Genomic DNA, 18,797 nt, shown 5'->3' with positions numbered 1-18,797 from the left:
AGAAAGTGGGTAGGATTTCGGGGGTATGTGTAATGACCAAAAATGATTGTAATTGACCCCTGAAGGCGAAAATAATTTTTCTAGAACAATTTGAAATTTTTTTTTTCCGTCGAAAAATTTAGGCACGTAATTAGATAAGGAATTTTTTTCTCGAAAATGCGTACGATATCGAGGTTATGTCTATTCACCAAAAATGATTGTAATTGACCCCGGCAACCGAAAATAATTTTTCCAGAACGATTTGAAATCTTTGAATTTAAGTGTTAATAATTTTTTAACGAAGCCTCCATCAACAAATTGGTATTCTTGATTTTCGTCATATATTGGCCTGTAGAATCCCCCATTAAAATTTTTCCTAGGGGTGGTCGAGCACCCTGTATATCACTGAAGATTAATTAACTAAAATTAGAGCAAAATCTGAAATGCTACTCCAAAAGGTGTCCGACTTCGCATGAAATGACCCCATGGTACTTTCTCAGGTGGACAAAAATGTGTTTCCAATTCCATAGAATGGAATTCTCGAAGGCCAATTATCAAAACATGCTGTTTCGAAAAATACTACCTTGGTATCGATGCGCACAATAACGTGTTCGGTGTTTGTCGGAAATTTTTAGAGCATGTTAATTTGCTGGGAACATGCGATCGAGCAAGTTCAATAAACCTACTAATTTCTACAAGGATAGCGACTCGTTCCATTCGTTTATCTGCGCAGAATAAGTTTCAAACCATAGTACAATTTGTGACATTCGATAAATAGCACACTTCCAGGGCTTTTGTCGGTGCGAGGGAATCCATTATGTCGAATATATCGCTTGAAGTTAATAGGCAGCTCAGAAATATTAATAGTCATACCGTAAGGGAAAGTAGGAGGTGAGTCATCGTCAAAAGTATAAATCGACCAAAAATAGGTTGCAAATAATTGGGCTACGTCGTTTCTGCTACGCAGGAACGTAGCAAAAAGATGACCATCGGAGAACAAATTTGTACACAATGGATCTCGCGTGTTAATTACGTAATTATATAATTTCGAACGTTATAGGTGGTAATTTAATTACAATTTTGAACTGTTTAATTCGTACACGGCGTTTCGATTCGTCGGCGAACCGTAGAGGTTTCTCGAGCGATACCACGACGAGACGCAATTCGATGTTACTTATTTGTACAGCGTCTTATTAACGTGTACGCGGCGGTTTACGTGGGTGCATGCTCGTTCGTTTCTCATAGTAGCCGCATCGGGTCCTTGACTCTGCCACTGTCAGTAAGTAAAGCGAAGCTTTACGTAAGCACTTTCTATCCGCGAAGGCATGAAAACGATCGGAGAAAAACGCTGTCTCGTGCCAAACCGCAAACGCTTAGCAATGTCGTGACTGTTAGCGAATCGAAGGATTTCCGCCCTTTCGATCGTCTTTAAAATTCGTATCGAAAGAATGGAGTACCTCTTAAAAAGTGGCTTTCCTCGTTAGTCGTCGGAAGACTCCGTTCAGCTCGGTCGTCGTATATCACCAGCGGTGATCTAGAAATGTAGAACAAACTGTAAGATAGTGTGAGATTAGAAACGAAAATATTTGTCGAATTCCGTGAGCTCGGCTCAACACGGGGAGCAAAGTTTGCAATGTGATTTTTTTCACAGGTGCGAAGAGGCTACAGAGGTGGAGACGCATCATCAGCAAACAGCGGCAACAACGATGGGCGTCGCCGAGGACGAGACGCCGTCCTCTTTGACTTCTCATCCTAATCCTAACGTTAACAATCCCAACCAAGAAGGTACGTGCCCAACCTCTAAGCTATTTTACTCGTTGAAAATACGAGACTCGGACCAAAAACAACTTATTACGAGAATGTTTCCCTCGAAGGAAAAGCTTCTAAACGATATGGAAATTGTTGAAATTGTCGATGGTAAAAATAGGTGCTTCGATGACTCACTCTGCACGACGAACACACGTAGAATGGTATATGCGTTCGAATTGACGAAAAGTCACGTGCTCGGCGCGAGAACTCGCGTCATTTGTCTCTGTTTCTTTTGTGAGGACTGCGAATTGTCAGTGGAAATAGTAGGCAGTAAAATATGAGACAAAAAAATACTGAATATTTGCGGTAGATATCAACCTACATACACGCCTTTGCCCACTGTTACTAAGACTTTCCAGTGTCTTCGCGATTTGTTCCATAACTTTTAGACACCCGGTACAGTGGGGAACTCAAGGAAACGACAGGGATCGTTAAGTTCTGTACAGTGATCACTGGGTGAGATGTAACATTGTACAGCTCTGTCGCATCGAGACTTTCCGCGGTGCTTCCGTGTCGGCATAATTAAACGGATTAATGAGCGCGCATTTTGCTTCTTAACTTCGTTCCGAGTTAAAACGCGGGAATGTGCAAGGTTAACGCGAGCCATGATTAACGTCAATCGCGAGCCCGGAAGAAAACTATTCGCAACGTAAGCGTGTCTATATTCGCTTACTGTATCGTTATATTTTTTTATTCTCCGACTGTTACTCGGGTAATTTTATTGGTGCAATTCTTTATTACACCGTAGAAAAGAACGTCACGTTGTTCTTAAGTTTAAATGTTGGTCGATTGAAACGTCGATCTTCGATTTTCGCGAATTTCGGAGCACGTAAGCGGCAACAGTATCGATACTGGTTCGAGACCTCGTTTGCATAAACATGCACGGTCGAGCGCGGTGGCATTGCAAATACATCGTAGTCGAAGATAACTTCTGGTAAACTAGCGCGAAGAGGCGCCGGGAACGCCTAATTACGGAACGAAATCAACGCTGGTCGAAACCAATCGCGTACTTTTATTAATTATCGCGGTAACGCAACGTGACGAAATAAACGCGGCAGTAAAATGTTCTGCACCGATTCGAGAAACGTTGACTTTGACTAATTGCTATCGATAGTGGTTGAAACCAGAAATAGAGGTTTCTTTTTCTTTGACGTAATCGTGAATCAGCGGACTTTCTATTTTGCTTGACGTTGTTAAAATTGGAAAGCGTAATGAAGTTTACAGTCGATTTTAACACCTTGGCTGCCGCGTGACCTGTCGGCGGGTCGCGCCTTTTTTTAAACAAAATTTCGTTTGTTAAAACGTTCCGGCATTTAACGCGTTAAAAAATGCTCGACCAGTTCGTCGAAACTGCCTCGTTTCTCTTCTTTTTATATTTGATCTGGTTCGTTTTGATTCTTTCATCGACTTCCGAGCACACCACTTCCTTGTTCTTTTCTCAGTTACAATGCATAAACTTGTTTCTCAGTGGAATGCATAATTTTGCACTCGCAGTTACGCATTAAAGGTACATTCAACTCGCGAGACCGACTGGTTGTTAATAAAACGCGGTCTTTTTAATATGCCACATAAGTAGATTCGGAGCAAATAAGCGGACGTAGACTGTTCGGGAGATTAATGTTCTCCGTAGGCAATTATCATCGTTGAATGTCACACGCGTTTCGATAACGCCAATATAAGTATATACGCGAGCTTTATCTATACAAGAAGATGCTTGTCCAACGTAACAGCAAAGTTCGATGCAATGCAAATATATCGGACAAAGGATTTGGATCTGTCGTGAATATTCATACGGCTGCATCCATAAAAGTGTTTCAAAAGGCTTGTCTAAACGTTCCGCTTTATATATGCCTTTTATGTTCGCCCGCGATATATCTGTGCTATTATATTTCCTTACTGTTTCAGAAAATTGTACATTCTAAAACGCGATAACCGCTCGTTCGTGCGAATATTCTATTAACAGTTCTTATTTCTGGAACATAAGTAACGTGTGTCGATGGTAATATCTTACATAGTGTGTACGTTTGCACGCAATACGTACAGTGAGCTGCAAAATTCTTGAAGCGGGCAGCGAGTTTACAGAAACGGGCAACGCGAAGGGACGGTAAAAAGGATGTGATATTTAATGATACATCCAGGCTGTTTAAAAGGAAACTATTGGCTCGAAACGAATCGTCGAAAGTAGGGGTGTTCGCGTAAAAAAAATGTTATCGTCGAGTTAGCATAACCGTAGCGCCGAACGCAGAGTCGACGTAAACAATTATGAGTATGTAGGCGACACGTACAGGCGGTGCGATAAACCGAGAGAGTTTATTATCGTCTTTTGATACGCGCACTACTAGGTACGCGTTAACGCGTGTACGTATACGTGGATAACGAGCCGGAAACAAAGTCACTGGTTTCTTCTGTTCTGTCTTTTCTCCGAAGAGAAGATGAATAAGTGAATTAATCTTATCGTTGCTTACTCAGACGCTTGTCGAGCGTTCAGACTATGTAACCGCTGGATGTTTTTCAACGAGCCAACTGAAAATTACTCGGTATCGCGCGACGATTACCCGTGGACGTTCATCGATCGGTGCACTCGATGCCGGCGCGGGAAAATGCACGAACATTTCAAAGAACGTTGCAAAATGGTTCCCCAAACGCATCGCTAAGCCAGGAACTTGGTAATTAATTCGGATGTGGAAAAAAGTAGGTACACTTTCTCGAATAGGAGACGCTCTGGTAGGTGTTTATCTATCCGGCCACTTCCGGTACTTTACCACCATTATATTCGGCGATTCTTTTCTTTGTACGAAGGAACGGTATTTTCGCAATGGCGTCCCTGAAGTGGCACTATCGCCCACGTAGCATCTGGCTCGAAATCCAACAGACTCCAGTTATATGTATTTTTTCTCGGTTGCATCGATCGTTTACGCGGGAAACGGTGCAAAACAACGACGACGCGCCAGCAGTCGTTGTTTCGTAGTTGGATTTAATTAAAGAGTTTCAATAATGAACAGAATTAGCCTCCTAAAGATGGGAAAATAGGGAAGGGTAAAAAGTTATCAATATACATTTCACGATCCACGATCGTAACGATATTTTTTTGAGTGGCATCTGGTCCGAAGATTTCTAAAAATACGTATTTTTCTCGGTAAACAAAACGAGAAAACAGTAGGAAAATATTGAACCTCGAAGCTAGAAAAGAAGCCCCGATCGTATCGTAAACCCTAATTGTTATTTTAAACTTTAATAACGCGTACGTTTGCCATCTCGTTAAAATAATAACGATCCCTGTACGAATGACTGCAATAAACGCGGAATAACCGGCCGAAGCACTCGCGAGACCATCTTCTTATTCGTTTGCCATTTCGTTAATAGACGTTTATAAGCGCACTAAATTTATTTTTCTATTCCGATCGCGCACTCGCCATTATTTGGGTCTTAAGCTTATTTTAAACGTTTCGCGTTTATTTTCACGTTCGTGCTAACGGTCGGTGTATTTATGGCCACCTTTTGTTTATACGCGACTGCTTCTGGCGCCGTGACATTGAAAATTCGATGGCATTTAGTTTAATCGTAAGTTTATTATCCGCTGGGTCGTCGCGCGCTTCCCCGTTTTTGAAAACAAGCTTGAACGTTTGTTAAAATGGCACGGTGCGTAGAGTACGGATTCCCGTGATCTCTCTCATCAGCATTTTTCTCGCGACGAAGAATAAGGTTTTGTGTCGCATCCTTGTACGGAAAGAAAGGAAGGATATGGTTGGAAATACGAAGCGTACCGAACGCCACGGTGTGTACAATTTGTTGCGCAAGGACCATTGTTTTCGCAACTTCTGTTAAAGAAATGGAAAGCGCGCGCAGCTTCCTGTTAATCTTTCCTATAATACGCGGAAATTACTTTCTTGCTGCTGGCTTCCGTCGTAGGAAATTAATCGATCTCCCTTTGAAAGTGCACGCGTGAAATTTTCTTCGAAAAGTTCCCGCCACTGTTGCGTTACGTAACCAATTGTCCAAACGCACGATTATTTTCGTATACCGCGCCATTACTCGGAGATAGTTGTTTTAGTACAATTTTAACAGCTTCACAAGTTTGATTAACCTTTAGCATCGTGTCGTATAGTCATCCTAATTACAGGTTACCCGAACGACTCGACTACTTTTGCGTTCCACGGGATAAATGTTATGGTGCACGTGAAATCTTCCTTGAGGTCGTATTTTTGAGATTTCAAGGTCATCGACATTTTTTAAATAGAACTCCATGTTTGTATCACCGGGTGGCGTAATAGTGAAAGTCAGAACCAGTTTAATGACGTATACAACATGATCTTGTAACGACTGAGTACGAGAAATAAAAGTTATTTGGAGGCTCAGAAAATGTGGACAGAAAATGTAACCTTGAGAAAAACTTATTGCGTGGAATTTCGACCCACATTGTCGATTCCAGCTACGGTGTTATTGTATTGACGAAGTGAGCGATCGCAGACTAAACAGTCTGATACTTTCTGACTCGGTAGTATAGTCTCGAGAACCAAACCGCGAAAGATTTAAGGGGCATTCTGGTCTAGGTGAATTTTTAAACGATTCGAATCGTTTTTAAGCACAGGTATGATCTGTTGATCAGGTTCGATACCTTCGAAAGACGATGGACGAAGCACACGCGTGCCATATTTTAGGAAAATCGTTGAAAGGCTGGGTTAGCGTTGTTAGATCTTCCACTGTGTTGCCACGTATCTACGTCCCGACTATGTTAACGTTATTAGAGTGGAAATCCTGCTTGGATGTATTTACGTGATCGCTCTACCGATTCTTTTCCTCTGTAAAAATCACCCACTAGCATGTGCAGTTTGTCGATCGACCTATTGTTTCCAGCAGTCAGAGTAATTTACTAGTCGAAGGGAGATGTTATCGATGATGTGTAAAGAATCGAGCCGTTGTAATAGTACGGAATCCTGAAACGTAGCATAATTATTTTACAGTTGAAGATATTTATTTTACCGTAACGGAGCTACTTAATTTCAGCCTTTTGATCGTCTATGTTTCGACTCCATTTTTGGGTCGTTTTCGGGAAACACTAATTTGTAGGTTATAACCGGAACGTGAATCTCTAATTGCGTACAGTAATTGTGCAAAAATATAATGATTATTAGTAGAACAAAATAATGAGATAAGTAATTCCTCTGGTCTCGCGGTGAAATTATAAATTCGGACAAATCCTGTTACGGTTTATTAAATATGCTTGCGAATATTAAAAACTCGACGAACGTTAATTAGTCTCCAGAACGTTGCTCGAAGCTATCGCAGCGATAGGGAACGATCGACTTTTACGACGTTGGGCCAGTCAAAACCGGAAGCGTGCGTAGCGTTTTCGCGCGTCGTATTCGATTTGGCGGAGAAAGTGCGTTGACAATTTCCTATGCCGTAGATTATGCGATATATATTCGCGGTTGGTAAGCTAACAGTTCCGCAATATTTTCACCTGGTATGCGACACGTAGTGTGGAGTACTGCAGTATTTCAGTTAGGTCGGGCTGCGCTTTGAACCGTTGCCAGCAACGTCTTCCTCTTTGTCATCCTGGTTTTACCTCTTCGTTGCTCGAGCCTTCTGTAACCTCGTCTCTTCGTATTCGTTTCACCTACAGGTATTCTAGGTCAAGTGTGTATTTTAATGATCAGCGACGTTGACGAAGATTTTTTCGAGTTGCACGGGGGGACCCGGAGGGATCGAAGCCGCGTGGGTGAGCGATCGTCCTCCGTCGATCTTTGCACCCACCGTTCCTTTAACAATTTTTTCTACAAACACCGTTGCCAGCGTGCCCTACTTTTCCTTTCCAGTTTTTCGTACGAGCATCCTATCTTGCCAAATGAAAAATCTTCGTCTTCCTGATCCACGAACGTTTCGTTAATGCACATTTGAGACCCATCGTCTAAAGTTTACATATGCAAATCGACGACAGATCGTGTCACACAGTGGATGTTGCAGGCCAGAAAAAGAGTTGAAATTTGTTAGACAGTGACGTTGGAAAGGGATAATACCGATACGCCAGACGGTGCTCGATGGCATCGTCGTGTCATTCGAGCCAGTCTAATAAGATATACATATTAAATGGAGATCTCTCGGCGACGCGAGCGCGATCATTACCGTTCTCTTAATACGAGCTATTCGCACGTGCAAAAACGGAAATTCCCGAAGAATCCGCACACGGAGGGCACTGTCCTTAATGCGTTGCATAACGCAGCCTCATTACGGAATCCTCGGTGGCGCCTCTATTTTTGCACCAAGACTACCGTGCCTGGCGTCCAACCGTTTTACGATTAATTACTGGAATCTCCGCGCTGCTCCGTGGCTCCTGACCGACGACGCCGATCAACGTCCGCGCTAGACATCTAGATTTTACAGTCTCTTTAAACGCGAACCCGTCCAATAACGAATGCTTATCGTCGTTCTACGGACCACCCGCTACAAACCCAGCGAAATTGATTTCATTTGCCAACTCGACCACCGACAGTCTTGTCTTTGTTAACCGTCTCTCGGTCTGTTTCGCGCCTTATTCGGAAATACCAGTCTCACTTCTAATTTTCTGCTCCGATAGTATATCCGTATCGTCGCCTGTCCGCCTACGAAGCGATTTTTCAGCGAATCATTCTTACGCTACGCGTCTCTTGTTTGTCCTACAAAGGCATATTTCCATTTCGATTACTTATTTCCGATACTCGTACATTAATTTTAATTAGGATCAATTTTATCTAAAGTTGCACTCGATAAGGCGTTGTCGTTTAAATGGAGTTGAATCGCTCGATATAATCTTGCAAAACAACGAATAGAAATTGTTTTTAATCGTTTCGCTGACAGTAACGGATCCTTTTAAATGTCATTTATCTTTGAGTGCTCGCATTGTTTCACGAAGTACCATTCGCGAGCCGCGATTATAATGTTATACAACTGATACGCGAATGTATAGCCAAGGCGAACGCAACGCTCTTGTCGTATACAGGGTGTTCAGCCACCCTCTGGGAAAAGTTTTAGTGGAAGATTTTAGAGGTAAAAATAAGACGAAAATCAAGAATATCAATTTGTTGATTTGGACTTCGTTAAAAAGTTATTAAAAAATTTCAAATCGTTCTGGAAAAATTATTTTCAGTTACAAGGATCAATTACAATCATTTTTGGTCATTACACATACCTTCGAAATCCTACGCACTTTCGAGAAAAAAATTCAGGAAGGTGGACATTAATCTGATCTCGATCGACAACGAAATGCAATTTAAAAAGATTTTATCTACGCTCAATTTTATTAATTATACTACTATAATCTTGACACTTGTACGCGTTTCAGTATAGCATTCGAGATCCATTCGTTAAAAGGTGCAAATGCAAAGATCGAATACTGTCACGTACGAGCGTGTGTTACACAAGAAAATGATACAAATTTCTGCGACATATTTATGGTTCCGTGTGATAAAAGGAATCGTAACTTTCACTTTGCCGGTCAGCGAATTCAGTGATTTTAATCTGATAAAGAAATATGTCGGTGTATTCTCACGTGTAAAAGAAGCAGGATCACATTTTATCCTCCTCGGCTCGTAGTATTTATCTTGCCTCGTATCGTAGAAAGCAGAGTCGCGACTATGAAACGATTAAGATAAGAACGGAGTCGCCGTTATTATAGTCGCCGAATATTTTACAATTCTTCGAACGGTTACAAGCTATTTCTTGAATTTATTAAGTGTTGGCCTCGTATCGCTCTAAAAATTAATGGGACCCTGATCCTAGCGAATGCATATTTCATTCCTGCTTATTAATTTTTTATTTCATTTCCGTACACATTGTAGAGTCTTGTCGCGGAGCGTATTATTACCGGGTTGCAACAATAGTCAACTATTTATGTACAGGCGGGCGTCTCGCGTGCACGAATTGCATTACGAAACAACCGAACGAAAAAATCAACGAGTTAATTAATGAGGGGCGTGTACACGGTGTTAATTACACTGGGTAAGTTATGATGTTCGTTGGAAATTTCTAGTAATTTACATGGTATCTGCAATTCAATTAATTAGATTTGATAAAATTGTTTCTTGGAACCTACGAAATACTTGTGTATCACAGGCCTCCGATAAATCAAACATCTACTTTCCCTTTCTCTATAACGATTCGCTGGACGAACGAATCAAGCGCGTACATAGATTCCGTTTTTGTTTTAAACGATGTTGCAATTACTTAAAAGGATATCAACGAATATGTAGGAAGGCGCGGGAAGAGGCGTGAAGTCTCGGTGAACTCAATTGGACACGCTTTCTGTTTTTACTTCGTCTTTAGAACGGGCGGTTACGCTCCTCGCTCGAATAATAAATACAACGACTTTCCATTTTCAACGGGAACGATGTTCCGACTATTGCAGAAAGAAATCGCGGGTGGACCTTTGCGAAATCCCGTCTTGGCCAAGAATCCAGCATAGGCCCATTTTACCAAACGCTTTTTGCCCGATTGCCTTTAAACGATCTTGAACCGCCGTTCTCGATTATTCCAAGCACAAACTCGTTTAGCGTCGTTGTCAATTTTCTTTTCAAATCCATACTTTCTACGTCGCCTTAGACGTGCACTCAAGGTTCTTATAGCGTAAATTAATTTTTCCTATAATTTTAAATCGTGTTAATATTTCTCTAGAATATTTAAATAGCTCTCGGAATCTCTTTCTATAATTACGGCGCTAATTACAACGGAGTAAGAAATTCTACCTTACACTGTGCAGAAGCCAACGGATGAGTGCCTACTAAATGAATATCGTTCTTCTTTCCGCATATCGTTGCAATAATAATCCAGCCGGTCTATTCGAATTAAATTTGTTTCACGAGTCGATCAGTTATTTGTATTTACGCCATTGACAACGAAGTAACTGGTACAAAATTACAAAAAACTTTCAAAACGTGCCCCAAAGCCCTCGAAGCTTCTATGTAGGGTGTTCTGGGAAAAATTGTAATGGGGGATTCTAGAGGCCAAAATAAGACGAAAATCAAGAATATCAATTTGTTGATGGAGGCTTCGTTAAAAAGTTATTAACGTTTAAAGTTCTGCCCATATTGAATTTTTTTCTCGAAAATGCGCAAGATTTCGGGGGTATGTGTAATGACCAAAAATGATTGTAATTGACCTCCGCAACTGAAAATAATTTTTCCAAAACGATTTGAAATTTTTTTTTTCCGTCGAAAAATTTCGCACTTTCTCGAATTTTTTTCTCGAAAGTGCGTAGGATTCCGAGGGTATGTGTAATGACCAAAAATGATTGTAATTGACCCCCGCAACTGAAAATAATTTTTCCAAAACGATTTGAAATTTTTTTTTTCCGTCGAAAAATTTCGCACTTTCTCGAATTTTTTTCTCGAAAGTGCGTAGGATTCCGAGGGTATGTGTAATGACCAAAAATGATTGTAATTGACCCCCGCAACTGAAAATAATTTTTTTAGAATGATTTGAAAATTTTTTTTTCACCGAAAAATTTCAGCACCTTCCCGATTTTTTTTCTCGAATGTGTTTAGGATTTCGAAGGTATGTGTAATGACCAAAAATGATTGTAATTGACCCCCGCAACCGAAAATAATTTTTTTAGAATGATTTGAAAATTTTTTTTTTCACCGAAAAATTTCAGCACCTTCCCGATTTTTTTTCTCGAAAGTGTTTAGGATTTCGAAGGTATGTGTAATGACCAAAAATGATTGTAATTGACCCCCGCAACCGAAAATAATTTTTTTAGAATGATTTGAAAATTTTTTTTTCACCGAAAAATTTCAGCACCTTCCCGATTTTTTTTCTCGAAAGTGTTTAGGATTTCGAAGGTATGTGTAATGACCAAAAATGATTGTAATTGACCCCCGCAACCGGAAATAATTTTTCCAGAACGATTTGAAATGTTTGAATTTAATTGTTAATAACTTTTTAACGAAGCCTCCATCGACATATTGGTATTCTTGATTTTCGTCTTATTTTGGCCTCCAGAATCCCCCATTAAAATGTTTCCCAGGGGTGGCCGAACGCCCTGTATATCCGGGGTGGAGAAACGAAATTCGACCCAACCACGGGAGAATCGTCCGACGAAAAGAATGAACGACGTACACCAAGAATGAGCAAACAGTGAGCACGCCTCGGATTACAAGGCAGTTGCTCGTCTCGTTAAAAAGTTGCGCCACATTCGTATCGTATGACAGCTACGAATTCAAATTTAAATACTTTCCTGTTCCCAATCGTATCTTCGGAGGAGTATCGTCGGTCAATTGGCTAGGTTTTCCTCGTTAAAAAGAGTCCAAACACGACCTTCTTCGGACTATGTTTAATTTAAAGTTCTTTATAAGGGCTTGAGACAATTATTTTGAAGGTATGAAGGGAATGGAATGGAGGACCGCGAGGAAGGGTTAAGCATGGTTCGGATTCGTGGACGCTAGGCGTCGCGCGATCGCGGTATTCAGGTAAACAAGGAACATATGCCCTTGCGTCAGGGCACAAAAGGGTGGGGGCGGTCGAAGGGAAGCGACGTTAACTCGTACACACACAAGAACGCGCTTCTGTCACAGTCACGGTGCGTCAGCTGAGGTGGATGCGCGCTGGCCTCCATCTTTCTTGCTCCGAAACATTCTTTCTCCCGCGTTTACCTACCTTCGTTCGTCCGCTCGAGATTACCTATGGAATCGTGTCTCCCCGGGCTCATGTACGAACGTGAAAATTGACGAAACTTAAAAGTCTTGGCAATTTCTATGGAATTTAATCGATGTAACGATATTTTAGCCGCGAATGCGAGGAGTTTGAATATAAATAGGTAGTCGAACGATATCCGTAAATCTAGTTGCTCGCCGTAGGTGTACGTTGAATTTAGCGAGTAACTGTATGCAAGAAGGACTAAGCTGTAGACAAGAGCGGAGTAGGAGGGAAGGAAAAGATAAAGAACGGTTACGAAGTACCGAGTGCGAGAGGGAGTCGGGCGAAGAAAAAGTACCGGTATGGTGGGGCGATATAGCTGTATAGGAAGAGCGTGTCGGCGGCGTTGGGACGCGGGCGTCGGTGGGCATCGAAGGTGTACGCGTGCATGGACACGGGGGGAACGCGCGCGCGAACACAACACAGAGAGAGAGGGAGAACGGGAGAGGGAGATAGAGGGAAGACTACCGGTAGACAGAGGAGAGCGGTAGAGGAGCACGGAGAAGCAAGTTGGCAGAGACAGCGTCGAGAGAAGCGGTCGGTGGCAGTTCGAGTCTGTCGTCAGATCGGGAAACGAGCGACGCTCGATTGGAATCGGAATCGTTGCCGACGTGTCCACGCGTTGTGTTTGGTTCTTATCGTTCTCTGCGTAACTGGTTCGAGGCGGTGCGATCGGGAACGTTTGCTCGCGACGGATCGACATGGGTTAAACCGATCCGACGATGCCTCGCGAGTAGATCTTCGATAGAGGCTTGTGTCTCCGAGTGAAAATAGTACAAGTGCGCGCGCTAAGAGTTCTCCGGATCGGGAGGAAGTGTTGAGCCGTGCAGCTTAGACGACGCTTCGTACGACCGTTCCTTTCCTTCTCGGATCGGTGTTTATAGGAAGCGACGTAAAAATATTTGCTCGATCGTTACGCGAGAGAGAAAGAGAGAGAGGAGAGACGGAGCGACGCGCGAACGTTGTATCGTTCGAACCGAATGAACCGTGCGCGTCGACGTCGACGTCGAAGACGGGGACGACGGGGATAGCGGTCGTCGACGACAGCGCGACGAAACGCGGATAATGCGGCATCTACGTGACCGACCGAGCAGCGATCACCGATACGAGAGAAGATCAACCTCGACCTCGAAACGCGCCGCCGACGGTGTAATCCCGAAGAGCTTGTGCAATCGGGGAATAGAGAATAACGAGGGAAATATTATTTTGGTTCCCCGGTAACCGTGCGCGATACCTAATAGAAAACTGTTTGTATTACCCGGCGACCGCGAGCGTCTACGAGAGACGCGGTCTCGCACTGGTCCAAGAGAAACCGTTAATCGAGCCTGGATCGGATCGAGCGAAGTGGGACAAAGTGCAATAATCCTACTTAAGGAAGTACCTACGTTCCGCGTGCATCTTCGCCAGACGTAGGAGGCCAACGATCCTCGGAAATCGTTGAATCGCCGATCGGTGGTCGTCGGGAAACGTTTCGCGATTCGGATGACCCGGCGCGTTAGCATAGTATTAGAGTAGGGAAGGCTGCAACGAAAACGAAGTACCTTGTAACGTACCAAATAAATCGATTAGGTCGTCTGTCTTTCTAAGAAATTCGCAAGCGAGAGGGAGAGAGAGAGGAGATAGACTAGCGACAAGTGCCAAGAGGAAAAGGACAAAGCGATCGTTATCGAGTATAGCTACGATCGGACTGGTATCTTTTCCTCGTTGTTCGTTCGCGCAAACGAGAGGGGAGGGGCGGTGAAATTGTGCTCCGACAAAGATCGACGACGATCTTGCGAAATACGTAACGACGATCAGCGAAGATAAACGCTGGTTCGGATCGATCGCGCGACCGACGACGCTTCTCGAATACGAAAAGAGTCGTACGTCGTGGTGTGCGCAACAAGTATACGGGAAGCACGTGACTGTTGGAGCAGCTAGCAAAGCAAACATCCGAGCAGCGCAGATAACGCGAATCTCCGAGCAACGCTGAAGCAAAGTACTCGCTGGCCGGGTTCGAAGGTAGCGACGAGGATCGTAATCGGTCGTGATCACCGAATCGCGGAAGTCACGAAGATAAATTTACGTCTGTTACGATTCGTGGATTCGCTCGTGATCGTTCGGCCAGCCACACGAGGACATCGGGGCGAGAACTGGTCGAGTTCCGGTGGACGCGATAATCCTATTTCACAGGAGGGAGCAAATCTTTGAATGACTTTCCCATTTTGTGGCTTCGTTTTCGACTCGTCCGACGACAGGTCGAGACAAATGCCAGTCGCTTCGGAAGACTGGGTGCCGCACCCGGCCAAGATAACCAGTTCTATCACCACCGTCAAGGGTGCCACCATCCAAAGCACCACCACAGCTTGGATGTCGCCGTACACCAGAGCCTCGCCCTCCGAACGTCCACCTTCGAACAACAACAACATCAACAACAACAACAATAATGGTGTTGTCATACTCGAAGGCTGCAGACCACCCGCCGCAACCACGGCCAGAAGATTTCTCAGATGGTTCAGCAGACTCGGACAACCACCGATGGGAAAGTCAGGTAAACCTTCGTCGTTCGTTCTCCAAGTTCGTTTTCGTTTTTTCTACGAATTAATCGATCCATGGTTTCCAACTATATAACGTACGGTTAACGTACTGCGATATATTATAAATATTCTGAATCTAATGTTCGAAATCTTCCGCCGGAGCTTATTCGTGTCATCGTGTCAATTTACCAACTCATATATTCCGACTTTCTTGTTTTCTTCTGTCTCCGATCCAATTGTAAACGCCTGTCAAGCTCACGCTGGTCTAAATGTGTTAACAGAACTGAATCTGCATTTTCTTCGAACGTTAAACCATTCTGGCAATTCGTTCGTTCTGTCACCCGAGATCGTAAGAACTCTGTGCGCACGTTTTGCCAGGACGTTCAATTTACAGACTTCTATCGTTGAAATGATTCGTCAAATATGTTTCTTCCGTTTATTTCGACGATAAAAGTTGCAACGTCGCGATTTCGACTGCGACAAATTTATGCGAAGTCGTCGACCTTTTTTTTCGATATTGTCTTTAATTTATTTGAGTCAGCAAACAGTGTATTTCACTGTTGCCAAATGCTAGTTTTTAATAAATAATTAACGTACAAACACAGTGACCCGTTAAGACCGAAGGTAATATTTGTAATCGTAAATCTATCAGTTTCCATTGCGGAAAATTGTACGTTTCGTACGATTGTTGTCTTAAAGATGTTACAACTGACTTCTATTTCTAGGATACGTAACCTTGGCACAGTTTTCACCTGTGACCTCTCATTTCCCGAGCATATTAAAGGTCGCTTGTACCATTTACAAAACCTTAGAGCTTACTTGGAAAATACCATCACGTTGAGACTAATATATCGTTCGTTTGCCCGATCGATCTTAGATTGTAGGATCTCGATCTAGTCTCTTTTACTATAGGCCGATGCAACGCCATTGAAAATGTCCAGCGCAAATTTCCGCGTATATTTGTTCGCTCTAAATCTCCTTTCATATGCTCTAGTTACGGTTATGATATCATGCAACGCGATTTAAGTTTATTGTCGCTCGAAGAGCGCCGAATTCTTTTTGATCTTCTATTTTTGTACGTATAAACGGTCTCGTCTCGCGTCGACGTTCATACTTCGCACAGATTTTCCACGATAAACATAAAACTAACGCGCTACGAATAGTAAATACGTATGTAATTTTTCTGCTTTACGTATCAAAGTCGTTTTCCCTCTAAATAAATAAATCTCCGTTTATCGTTTCGTTCGCATCGAAAATATAACAGGGCGGAACAGTTGCGGTAAAACTCCGGTTATTCTAATTAAACGGTGCTCGGGTGTATCGATCTTTTTCAAGCGATCGAAAAACTATAGTTTTTAGAGAGGTTCTAAAGAAACTTCAAAAAAGGATCATACGTGTGAGGCCAAACATCAAGAACAACTGGGTGTTGCATCACGACAATGCGCCTTGTTACAGTAAATGAGTTTTTGGCCAGTAAAAACATTCCTATGGCTCCACAGCCTCCTTATTCGCTTGACTTGAGTCCTCGTGATTTTTTCCTCTTCGCGAGATTGAAAAATCATCTCAAGGGACGTCATTTTGGGACACTCGAAAACATTGAAGCGGTTATAACCTACTAGCTGAAGGCTATATCAGTATTCGAGTTTCCAGCACTGCTATGAGGATTGGAAGAATCGTCTCCAGCTCTGTGTGGCTTCCCAAAGAAGTTATTTTGAGGGAGACAATATTGAATTGTAATTCTATTCGAATACAAAAATTTTACAAAATCTACAATTACTATATACTACTATAATTTACACACCTCGTACCACGTTACTATTTCGACTCTGGCAATATTTCAATATTTTAGTTGCACTCGTAATTGTACTTTGTTAGGTTCATTCGGTATTTTAAGTAAAACAGTTTACGTGAATTCGGCACGAATTAAACGAAAAGCAATATCAACGGCGTATCGAGGTCTGTTATGTACGATAATTTGTTGAATCGTATTATAACTTGCGACGAAGAATGTCTTTTGTATGACAATCGACGAATATCTTTGCAGTGATTATATCGCGAAGCTTCAAAGCGTATACCGAAGCCCTCGTTAAAATTCATGCTTCGCGGTGGACAATGACAGGTGTGTTGTTCGTTTTTAAATTCTGAAGGAAATCATTCGGCGAGAAACAACCGAAGTTGGTCCTCCTTTCAAGCTGTAGTACTCTTCCTCGAACGTCTCGTATCACTGGACGAGCTTCGAATATATGTATTTAAAGTTCCCATTTAAAGAATAGGATATCGTTTTAGAGGCGTAGCTTTCCCCAGTTGCGTGGGTCGCGCTGTATTTGCAAAACGTTTTAGCTGTTCTGTTACCTGTATCCTGCCGCGTAGCAGATGTTTCCTTTCATTTGTTTATCCCCTATGTAGTCGCACGCGAGTAAACGGAGCAAAGGAAGTACTCGAAGAGCCGCGCTATTAGGTCGTCGAAAGTGCGCGTTCGAGGCAAACTACGACATAGGAAACGAGGCATGGCTTTGTTGAAATTTCCCTCGACGAAAATAATTTAATATTCCGTACCGTGTACGGGGGTCTATGCGTCGCGTAAATTTCTGTTTCTTTTAAAGCGACGCGCCGTAGATCGTCGATTAACAAAATTACCATCCGACCTCGGTGCAGTCGCGTTTGCGCGCCAGCTAGATCGAAAAGAACAAGATTGATGTACGTTGAAAATAGCCTACGCGAACGTAATCTCGTCGTATTATAGTTAACCGTACGATACTGTTAGTCATCGCAGGTGTTCCGTGCATATGGCAATAGCCATTAATAAAAAGACCGTGCTCGCGAGGTTAACACACACTCCGCGCGGTAACAGATAATTGAAGTGAAGCCGTATGATGCGCGCAATTAATACCGAAGTATTACTGTTAACGGTGGTTTCTTGCGATTGGTGCAACTCTTTCCGTGTCGAAAATAGCGCGAGCTTCCACGCCGGCATGTCGCGCGCCGTGTCCGTTCAAATCGTGACGGCGCATTTTATGTACAAGGTGGCGCGTTTCAAGGGATAATGCACTATATATAGAGGGGGGAAAAAATGGAACATCTGGAATCGTGCGAAATAAAAATTGTTACGAGAGCCCGCTCCCCCCACGGACGGTGACACTGTCCGAGTTCCCTTTACGTAATTTTTTCCCCAATCGAGGTAGTTAAATAACCCGAGGATGCGCCAAGGTTCCTTTTCCCATTCGGAGCACTCGAGTACTGGCATATTTTATTTTTAAAGATGCACGTAAAAATGCATAAAATTATGTGGAGACCGTGGACCATTCGATACCGTTTAATTTTACCCCGTGACCTTTTTGTCAGTCCCCAAGTGACACCGTATAGTGTTCGTTCGTATAGCAGGTAACGTAATATCCGAGAATCGCTTTTGGCGGGAGAATTTGAAAGTATTAGCGTCGTCGTTATAAATATCGTCGATTTCGTAACGAACGTTCGACGCGGTTTGCTCGTTCACGTTCCCTGTTGGAAATAATTAACCGGCGCGGAGCGTGCGGAATGGCTGTCCGCAACCGTGCCTTTGTTTCCACGCGTAAAATCTCTGCACCGATCAGTGTCAAGTTCCTGGTATTTAACGATGCGTCGAGTATTTGGTGCAACATACTTGGGCTACCGTGACGAACGCAGAATCGTATTAACGGGTCTTCCATTGTACGATCCATCAACAGGCTATACCTTTTTTTTTTCACCGCGTTTTCCAGCTATACGCACGAAAGGAAGTTGCATCGCAGGAACTCATTGACTTTCAAAATTGCACTCCCCCTGTATTTGTAACCTCGCGTCGAGTGTCGT

The 18,797-nt window shown here is 42.9% G+C and overlaps 1 protein-coding gene across 3 annotated transcripts in view; it reads left to right on the top strand.

Annotated features, from left to right (window-relative positions):
- Nucleotides 1-18,797, top strand: part of Trc (Serine/threonine-protein kinase tricornered) — a 65,877-nt gene that overhangs the window by 6,086 nt on the left and 40,994 nt on the right. For 2 of the 3 annotated variants that reach the window (XM_076764812.1, XM_076764822.1), the window contains exon 2: nt 1,631-1,764. In XM_076764812.1, coding sequence (XP_076620927.1) covers nt 1,631-1,764 — 134 coding nt within the window. Of the gene's footprint in view, nt 1-1,630; nt 1,765-12,660; nt 14,984-18,797 lie in introns of those variants that run through there. The other variant, XM_076764784.1, reaches the window with a different exon arrangement.

This window comes from Colletes latitarsis, chromosome 1 (assembly GCF_051014445.1).
Source record: "Colletes latitarsis isolate SP2378_abdomen chromosome 1, iyColLati1, whole genome shotgun sequence".
Taxonomy (NCBI): Eukaryota; Metazoa; Arthropoda; class Insecta; order Hymenoptera; family Colletidae; genus Colletes; species Colletes latitarsis.
This window is presented reverse-complemented; position numbering and strand designations above follow the sequence as displayed.